Source organism: Strigops habroptila, chromosome 10, assembly GCF_004027225.2.
Source record: "Strigops habroptila isolate Jane chromosome 10, bStrHab1.2.pri, whole genome shotgun sequence".
Taxonomy (NCBI): Eukaryota; Metazoa; Chordata; class Aves; order Psittaciformes; family Psittacidae; genus Strigops; species Strigops habroptila.
Window position 1 is genome coordinate 775,549 of NC_046359.1, and position 10,198 is coordinate 785,746.

The window sequence follows — 10,198 nt, forward strand, 5'->3', positions numbered from 1 at the left end:
CTACAAATAGTCCACAAAAAGTCGTAACTTCTTTTGCTTATGGAAAGGAAAAGAGTCAAAGAGCACTGTAAGTAATGGTCAGGAGGATAGAATAGGTCAAAGACATCAGTTAAAGGGCTTAAGTTAAAGGAATACAACTTCTAAACTCTGGAAATAGCTATTATGGTAAAAATGCTTCTTTCCCACGTCACCATGTAAACAATAAATAAATACACAAAATACAAAATCTAAGCTATTAGAAGTGATGGTAACAAAGTAATGCTTTTAATGCTCTTTTTAAAACACTTCTGAAAGTATTTAAGTATTTAAAAGGTTTCATTGTATTCAGTTTTCACACTCATAGAATTTGAGCCACTCTTTTTCACATTTAAAAAAAGTTAGGGCATTTCTCAAATGTCTGAATATCAGCCAAAAAAAACTACTAACAGTTTGTTGCTTAAGAGAAGTATCCACTAAGAGGTATACAATCAAGACTGAACTGTACTTGTATTCTTAATTCATTAGTGGAACTGTAAGGCCCTCTTCTGGATTATAAATTACTGCATGGCCAAGCAAAGTACATGGAAGTGACAAAGCCAACCAGTGCTATGAAAAGATACATCTGGCTGTAAACAAGTGAACTTGAACCATAAATTTTCCTCTGTCTAGAAACAGCCACTTACTCATCTGTTTGGTCATGTTAGGTCACGATAAAAGAAATCACATACATAGAATTGCAGGAACAGGTAGTAAATACCCTATTAGTAAAAACTCTGTACAGAACATTAGGCATAATTTAATTGTACATTTTAAAAGAAAAGGACACTGAAGAAACCTTCAGGTACCATTTTCTGGTAAGTTTCTGTCTCCCATCGGTGTAGGGCTAATTACGATTGTTCTTTTTCCGTACTTTGGATTTTGGTGCTGCCAAGAAGAAACAGAAAGGGGGGAAAAACATCAGAAGTGAATTACAGTAACACCGGTGCCAGCATTCTTTTGAATTAAGTTGGGATCAGAATGGACCCATTAATGTGAAACTTACCATTGGGATTTTCTTGCCTGTAGAAAGCTTTTAACATTTCCACTGCTTCTTTGGCACGATAGCCAGAAACGCACTGTTCAAATTAGAATGATGTTCATGAGCACATCTGAGAATAACACATTCCATGCTTCACAGTAACGCCTTAAGTACAGAATAATTGTAAACAACTGAACTGTCTATTCAGGGGTCAGAAAATCTCTTTTGAAGGTTGAATACCTAATACCTTTGAGAAATACTATGTTGAGACTTAGTAAATTATTTCCCTAATTAAAAAGTTAAGCAAAACAAACTTTCTCAGTAACTTACATGAAATTTTTATGCAATCTTAAATTTCTTTCTTATTAAAATGGTATTTCCAACATACTTCATATACTCCTCAAGCACTTGGAAACGTAAGACATACATACACCTAGATATTGTAGGTAAGATTCCTATCAGAAAACATTGGTCCACACACCTATTCTTTATTCCTAACAGTCACCTCTCACACCTTTTTAGTCCTTCCAAGATATTCTTCCAGACCACGAACATTAATGACAAAGTGTTTAAATGTCACTAACAAACACTAAATGAATCTCCACTCACACTAGAAAACAATTAGTTACACCTACATATCCCACTGCAACTGCCTACAGAAACAAAGGAAGGGTTTGTACTAGCAAGAATCTTCCCATTTCTTTCTTCTGAACATCCAAAAAACCTAAATACCACGTGCCAATGTTAGCACACGAACACTCTCCCAGTACTGACTATAGAAATTAATTCAGATGCTAGTCTCACGAACACCCTGACAGAAAGATGCTTAATATGTTTACACTGGGCTGCCAAACAATATTGTCTTCCTGACTGAAATTCCTTCTGAGCCTTCAGAGCCTTCAGATTTTAGTGCTTATTCAGAATGCTGAAATATATTACTTTTCACATTCATTAAATCAGAAATCTTAAGTGTGGAGAAGAACTCTAATAACCCTAATCAGTGCCCTTGTACAAGGCAGGATCATCTACAACAATGTATAATGTAATCAATGTAATGCTATAAATACTCTATATGTATGTATAGGTGTATTAGTATAATGCTGTAAAGCATCTAGATTTATGTACACTATACCTCCACTAAATATGCTTGTCCAGCCTTTCTTGAATGACGAAGATGCCTCGTTCTCCCCAGACACTCTGTTCCAGTCCTTCAGTATCCTTACTGTTCAGAAAGTTCCCAATATCTAAACTAAATCTCCTCTGCTACTTCTGCAGTCTGTATTTATTTGGGGATTTGAATTATATGAAGGAAGTTTAAGTTACTGTGTTTTACCTCATACATGGACAGACTGGGAGCAAAGATACAGTAATTTTCAGTGGTTCAGCTAAAAACCAGTAACTTAGGAAGATGCTCTTACAGCTGCTGTTACTGCTGTTGCTGCAGTTTAAAATAATTTTTCCCCCATCTCTTCCAGCAGCATACACTCACTGTTTTAAGTATTACACATCTTTTAGATATATTTATTCCTTACCTTCTTCCACAAGTAAAATTCCTCCCTTTCCTCTTTGATGCATCCTTTCAAATATTTTAAGACTGTCATCAGGCTTTTCCTCAATTTTAAGTACTTAATTTTGTTTATGTTATTTTCTTGTTAAGTCAAGTTTACTTGACTTTGATCTGAGTCCTCTTAAACCGATGCGTAACATTCTCAAAGCATGGTGACGAAGCTAGGCACAATACCCTAGCAGAAAAACAAAGGAAAACATTTTACAGCTTACTTCAAATGGTTCTCCTGAGTCCACCATATCATCAGACGAGATGCTCAAAACTGAGCCACAGCCTCCAAATCGCTCATTTCGACAGCCATATACGACCCGTGGAATTTATGTGAATGAGTTAAGGTATTAAGTTAAAGTGAAAAGCAAGCAGGAAGTACAGCAGCCTCATTTAAGTAGTCATTAAATTTCACTAAGATGTGCTTGTACTTTTCAAACTAAATTAGTTTGCACTACAATTCCTTCCTCATACAATCAGAAGCTACTTCTGAATAATGTAAGATGTATTGCTGAAGATGTGTTCAGAAAAGAGCAGCATGAATCCCACAGCAGAAGCATACAAAGACATGATTTACTGACTGTTAAAACATTCAAAGCTGAACACTGAACTGAGATTAACTCATTTTATGCAGTAACAGATATCTCTAGAGTTGATTTTTACAACCCTAAGAGAAACCCTTGTTTGTCGTAACTGCGCCATTCCTCTTTCATTCTTGAGTCTCTCCCTATTTGTATGCAGTAAATGGAGATGGGTGCAGACTCTCAAGCCATAAGATGGTACCCTTGTTAGCTTTGCCTGACAGCATAAAGCCCTTCTCTGTGGGCACAAGGCCCAGACAGTGACATTTTGACATACAGTTTCCCAGCATGAATAAACATGAAAGGATACTCATCAAGCGCAGAGCAGCTGCACACATGATACAAGGCTCTACCGTTACGTACATTACCGAGTTTGCAAACACTTCTGTATAATCTCTGTTTTGTTGCTTGCACCAGTCCAGGACCTGATCAATTGCCACCAATTCGGCATGTCGAGTAGCCTAGGAGATAAAAAGAAATGTTTTCTTACGGTTTGCATTGATTGACAGCTTTAAGCTTCTTGCTTGTACAGATACAAGTGAAATAAAAAGCAGTGTCATAAAATTAGTCTTTCATGTCAAAGGCACGATGGCCCACCATCTAATTTATTAATAATGCAATTATTTTCACTAAAGTGAAAACAATGTAATGCTTTCGTGAGAAGTCTCTTTTTAGTACACCTCTGCTGGTTCAAGTTGCTGAAGAAATTTCATGCAGCCCAAACTGCAAAAGAAATATTCAGCCCAAGAAAGAACATTATGCAGCACACACAAGATCACCAACTGCAAACCAGTTTTTATTTCTACCTGTTCCTAGGCAGAAGAGTCTGCTCTCTGTCACACCAGCATAGCGAGACAAGACACGAAAGCTCTACTGGAGGGTTAAGGGACACACAAAGCCTGCTAAAACAACTGATCTTGCCCACTGTGCTTCCAAGAACAAGAACACAAGGCTGGGATACGTTCTCTGGAAATATTAAGAAACTGCTCCTATCTGGTACCTCTTCCTCCCTGTGACAGTGTTGTGCCTTCAGGGAATGAATACACTGTGAATATGCAATAATTTCAGTATGTTTCTGAAACTGCTTGGCCTACTGTGTAGACACAGCATTTTCAGTTTGCACTAGGTTTAATCCTGCCTGGGAACACATACATGAGTAGGTCCCTCAAGTAATAGGCAGGGATTGCAGCATATGCCTGATTGCAAAAAGACATCAGAATATTGATTTATCTTTTTTTAATCCAAGTCAACTGAATTATAAGTATCTCAGAGGTCACAGCAATAGGTATGGCACAAAAATCTGAACAGAATCATAGAATTATAGAATGGTTTGGGTTGGAAGGGACCTTAAAGATCATCTAGCTCCAACCCACCTGCCACGGGTCCACCAGACCAGGTTGCTCAAAGCCCCATCCAACCTGGCCTTCAATACTTCCAGGTATGGGGCATGCACAACTTCTCTGGGCAACCTGTTCCAGTGTCTCACCACCCTCATAGTAAAGAATTTCTTCCTAATATCTAATGTAAATCTACCCTCTTTCAGTTTAAAGCCACTACCCCTTCTCCTATCACTACATGCCCTTGTAAAAAGTCCCTCTCCAGCTCTGAGGTAGGCCCCCTTTAGGTACTGGAAGGAGAAAGAAAGAGAGGGAGCACGAAGTGTTGACTTTAATTGCAGATAGACAAAAACATCCAGTAGTGTCCCTGTATCACTATAGAATGTTTGCAGCAGTATGTTTTACCAATCAAATGTCATAGCAAAAATATCACAAAGTGCTAAGGACTCTCCAGTTACAAAGCCTGATGCTTATTTGAATTAAGGTTGTTAGTATTTTCCTTGTTTTTAATCTATTTTGGAAAAAAAAGGACATTTCTGACACAAGCATTAGACTAAGAATCAATCCAAATTATGCTTGTATCTCTGCTATATATGTCTTTATGTGACCTTAGATAACTTCATCTCAATACATGAACTTGGGTTAATGTTTTAGCACTTTGAAGATCTGTGGTGATAACTGTGAGACGCTCTACAATATATTGCAAAGGACTCATGTAAGTGACTTAGTGGTAAGTTTAATACTGTTTATAATGTTTTTAAACTCCTACAGAGATCTATGTTGCCTGTATCTGTAAAGCGAAACAGTGCTGAGGACTCCACACCAAATCAGGGGTGTTCACACTGCCTAGCTCTAGTGTAGTCTCATGGATGGTATATTCCTAGCAGGAGCTGGAGTGCATTAGGTATGCTCCCTGAGTGCATCTCTCCAGTATAGGTTCATCTGAAAGGAAGACAGCTTGCCAACTCTGAGGCACGAAAGAAAGCATGCTAAGCAGACACAACCAAGAAATTTATTCCACGAGTGCACTTGTGATCTGAATTAATATAGTAATGAACCCACTCAGAATAACAATGTGGATCTGAATCAATATGCAGACATGATTCCTCCAGACCTACTAGTGAAATCTTGCCATGAAGGTTCCCTAGTTGAATAAATAACATCACACCAGCTGAAGCCTCAGTGCATGCTCCAGGAGAAAGATGCCTCAGAACCACTACAGCTACTGTAACTCAAACGTGTAAGTTGTGGCTATTCTATTCTTGTGCCCCTCAGATCAGAAGAGACATGAATACCGTATCGGCGTTTCGACTCCTGAGCATGGGTTGAAAGCATATAAGCAATAAGCCTTCATTACTGGAGGAAAACATGCCTCTAACCTATGGCACTGCTTTTAGGTATTACACTGAGTAGCTTTTAGGCCTCTGCTGATCCTGGGAGTACAAGCTGAGAAAAGCCATGCAGCTGCTGCAAGTCATACCGGCTTCTGTGGTAACAGGAGACAGCTACACAAAAGAAATTACACTAATACAGAGTATTACTAGATCCCAGTGTATCCACATCTTAAGTAATACATACTGGTTTGGTCATCTCACTTCATGAGACATGGGAATACCAGGACAAACTCACCACAGGGTGAGAAAGGATTATCCAAGTTCCAGAACAGCCTCTGTATGTAGACTAACTAGACTATGCCTCTTAACTCACCAGATACAGTTATTAGTTTTCCAGGTTAAGCTGACTACAGTAGAGGGTTATAAAAATCAAGAAAGATGTGGAAAAGCAAACAGTAAATTGTGATTTATTATTTTTCATAACAAGTGGGCACCCAATGAAATTATCAGGCAGCAGATTTAAAACAAACAAAAGGAAGTCCTCTTTCACAAAGCACATAATTAAATTGTGGAACTCATTGCCACAGGATGCTATGGAAGCCAAAACCATAAATGAGTTCAGAAAAGGTTTAGACAAATTCATGGAGGATATGTGCACAGACAGCTATCAGAAACAATGATCCAGGTACACTCTTGGGCTCTGGAAATCTCTTAGCTATTCACTTTCACAAGTGGAAAGGATACACAAGGGGAAGGTTTACTCTCCTCTTGTTTCTTGAGGTCCTTCTTTAAGCATCTGCTAAAGGTCCCTCTTAAAGACAGGATATGGGGGAAAACCTGACCTCGGTCTGTCTTAGGATTTTATTTTGTGTGGAACTATCACTAGATAGTATTTTTATTGACGTGCTGTGTGTAAAATAACATACAAAAAAAGATGACTTTTGTTTTGAGTCACTGACTCGATTCATAAGCTGCTATAATCCCCTGCTGGTTTTTTAACTTTGCCAATCTTATACACCATTTTAAAGCCAAGAAAACAAAAGCAGGTAAGAGTAGCAACGGAAAAGAGAATTATTAGAGAGTGGCAAATGGTGTTCCAAGGAAAAATCATTTGAAGCTGGTGTCAGTGGGGAAAAATCCTTAAAAAAGACTTAAAATAGTGCCCCAAACTGTGGCAAATGTTTTGGAGACAAATAAAGGTATTATCACTGCCCTGAACCCCCTACCTTCTAACTTTTAGACCAGAATTAACATGTGAGAGTAACAGGGGCCAAAGCTCAAAGTTCTGTATTATCTTGTGGCTTCATTTGTAATTTATGAGTGCAAACAATACTTCAACTTTTATTATCGCTTGCACGATGATCTGGGCAAAGACACGTGTTACAAAGACCCGACATGAGATAACAGAAGGAGAAGTCTGCATGTATCAACAAAGGACCTGAGACAGAGAGCGTTCTAGAGGGAAGCGAATGACTGCATCACACATGGGAATAAAGATACCCAAAAAAAAGGGTTCTAGTCAGAAAGGGTCACATGTGTTTTAAGGAAGAAAATTTTCAGGTTGGTCCAAGGCAAGACGGTGAACAAGCGAATGTGAGAGCTGCCAGGGGGAACACAGTTCTGGCACAAGCTTGTGAATGTATTGCCAAGCCTTTGAAAACCAATGTCTTACACAGACATTTGTTGCACTATTGCCCAATAAATACAAGTAATGACATGCCTATTTTGAATTGCTGATGACACAGCCATGCTCCTCAAAAAAATAAAGTAAACCAAACACAGCTGTAGATAAACTCTCTTCTTCCAACAGCAACTTTTTTCCATGAGAATGTGGTGATGATCAGTAATTTTGCAAATAACTTCCAGAGTAAGCGGCAATATCTCTGACATTAATGTGTTCTGCTATGGACATGCAGGGCAGAAACACAGTATGCAGGGTGACCAGAGACAGACTTGAAAAATTTGAGAGCTTGCAGCAACTAAATCTTTTTGCCAGAATAAGCAGTTTAGGAACAGAATGAAAGAGCACATAAAAAGACACTACCTGCTCTTAACTCCAGTCAGTTAGATCAGAGGATGCAGGGACTTACTTAAGGAGAAGAAGGAATGTATCTGACACAAAGTCTTGTTGCAAGTTGACTCCCGAGCAAGAGCGGAACTGTAGGGAAGGACTGCAGATCTAAATGGGTAAATGACCATTTTTTAAAAGTGGGGGAAAAGTTTTCAAGGAGTGAAACACGCCAATATATCATAAAGCTAAATTTTGCAGGTCAGAAGGTAAAGACTAAAGGAACCAAACATCAACCTTGCAAAACAAATTACATATAGAGTAAAAATAACTTGAGACGTAATGTGAAAAAAGGAGTTAGAACTACTACAGTGACCTTGAGATGAGGCTCAAATATAATTATAGTACTACTCCAAAGCAGTATTAATATTTTGCTTTTTCAATAAAAATTATATGGAGAGTGTGCTCAAAAGGCAAAATAAGAGTATGAAAGCACAAATTACAGCATATGAGATACAGAATTAGGACTTCATGAAATTGCATAGGGCACAGAAGAGGGATGAGGGGCAAACCCCCAAGATTATAGATCATATCCATTAGAAAAATACCAAAGAACTCCTGCATGAGGCTGCCAGTCTCACAGCAATGCTTTTAATACATCAAGGGAGAGTATCACATAACTGAAACCTGGCAGAGCAAACGGAGTCACCATAATGAGAACAGGAGGACGTACAACCCTGCATCTTTAGATCCAGGATAGTCTCAACAGTGAAACAGGCAACATAACAAACTTTGGAGGTAATACTATAAGGACTAGTCTATAAAGGAAGAATTAAAAAAATACAATGTGGATTTGCCTAAGATAGCTGACACTAAATTAACCTTGTAACTTTCCTTGATGTTTCTCTTGCCTAGAAAAAACATTTGTCAGTCTCATCTCTCTGAACTCCTACAACACATCTAGCACAGCACAACACATGAAATTATTGTCAGTCTGGGGAAAACAGCATAGCACGAAACATGTAAGGTGGGCAAACAAAGAAAATAAGTTGCACTGAGAGGGGAAATACTTGTCCAGAGGGAACTAACTAGCAAAGGTGCTCAAAGATTACTTTGTTTAAATGTTTTCAGTTGTGACATTGGCATTAACTGGAGAAAAACCTACAGAAAACAGCTAAGGATGTGATGCCTTTCATATGATGAAAGACATCATCAGAAGAGACAGGGTCAGGCTGCCACTCGAGAGGTGGATGGCCATATACATGAGATAAAAATAAAATAAAATAAATAAAATAAATCAAAACAACAAACGAAGAATAACAAAACAGCATAAAAGACCAAGGAAGATCCAGAAAAGATGGGTGGACTTAGGTCCAGGAAGAATGAAAAGCATTATTGTTAGCAAACAAGGCACAAGAGAAAGTCCATCTGGAATAAAGTATACAGTTCTGGTTAAGCGAATTCAAGAAACATGGATCAAAGCTGGAATGGATGTATACAATAATTATTAGCATGAACACAGAAAGAAAACTTGTCTTCTGAGAGGAGATAAAAGTTAGCTTGGGGAAAACAGGGAAAAGCAAAGGCCAAAAGGGAAAATATGTGCTCAAAATTTAAATACATCCAAGCTATGTGAAATAATGGGTGATGCTGATATAAGAAGAGAGATATAAATGGACTGTAACAAGTTTAAAACTGGAAATCAGATGTTTTCTAGCCATCTGAGGAACAATGTTCTGGAGAAGTCCTGCAATATGAGGCGGGCTTTACGGCCTTCCCAACTTTGCCTTCTGCCCCGTTACCGGCGGCACCCGCTGGGCACCGGGATGACACCCCCCGAACGCGCCGTGCCGGCCGGGAGAGCGGGGCGCACTCCGCAAGGCGGGGAAGCCGCAAGCCCCCGGGGCACGACGCGGGTGACGGGGACACCCCTTTCCCCAACTCACGTTCTTGGTCTCGTTGACCTCGTTCCTGCCCCGCCCCACGACCTCGCCGTGGTACACCACGAGGCACCCGACGGGAACCTCCCCCTTCTCCAGCGCTTCTTTAGCCTGCGGGACACACGCACAGACACAAGCAACGCGACAGTGTTACCCTACTAGGCTCTAACGAACTAACCCCCGTCCTCCCGCCCCGCCGGCGCTGCCGCGATGGAGGCCCCGGCCCGCCGCCCCGGGACTCCTCGCTGCCCTCAGGCCTCCCCCGACACTTCCCCCCGCACCCCTCACGGCCGGGGAGGCGGCGGGAGCCCTCCGCCCGCACTGACCACGTCGAGGGCCTGGTCCATCCAGGCCAAAACCGCCCCTTCGTCCTCCGCCGCCATGGCCGGCACCGGCGGGGCGCGGGCGGTGTTTCCGGGGGGCCGGGCGGCGAGGCACCGCGGGCG

The 10,198-nt window shown here is 40.4% G+C and overlaps 1 protein-coding gene across 1 annotated transcript; it reads right to left on the minus strand.

Annotated features, from left to right (window-relative positions):
• Nucleotides 1–489: 489 nt before the first annotated feature.
• On the minus strand, nucleotides 490–10,190 carry ADAT2 (adenosine deaminase tRNA specific 2). The gene is made up of 6 exons (XM_030498950.1): nucleotides 10,079–10,190; nucleotides 9,759–9,863; nucleotides 3,444–3,594; nucleotides 2,777–2,883; nucleotides 1,022–1,094; nucleotides 490–903 (listed from the first exon to the last, which is right to left on the minus strand). The coding sequence occupies exons 1-6, from the start codon at nucleotides 10,133–10,135 to the stop codon at nucleotides 863–865; spliced, it is 534 nt and encodes a 177-aa protein (XP_030354810.1). The 5' UTR covers nucleotides 10,136–10,190; the 3' UTR covers nucleotides 490–862.
• Between the last annotated feature and the right edge of the window lie 8 nt (nucleotides 10,191–10,198).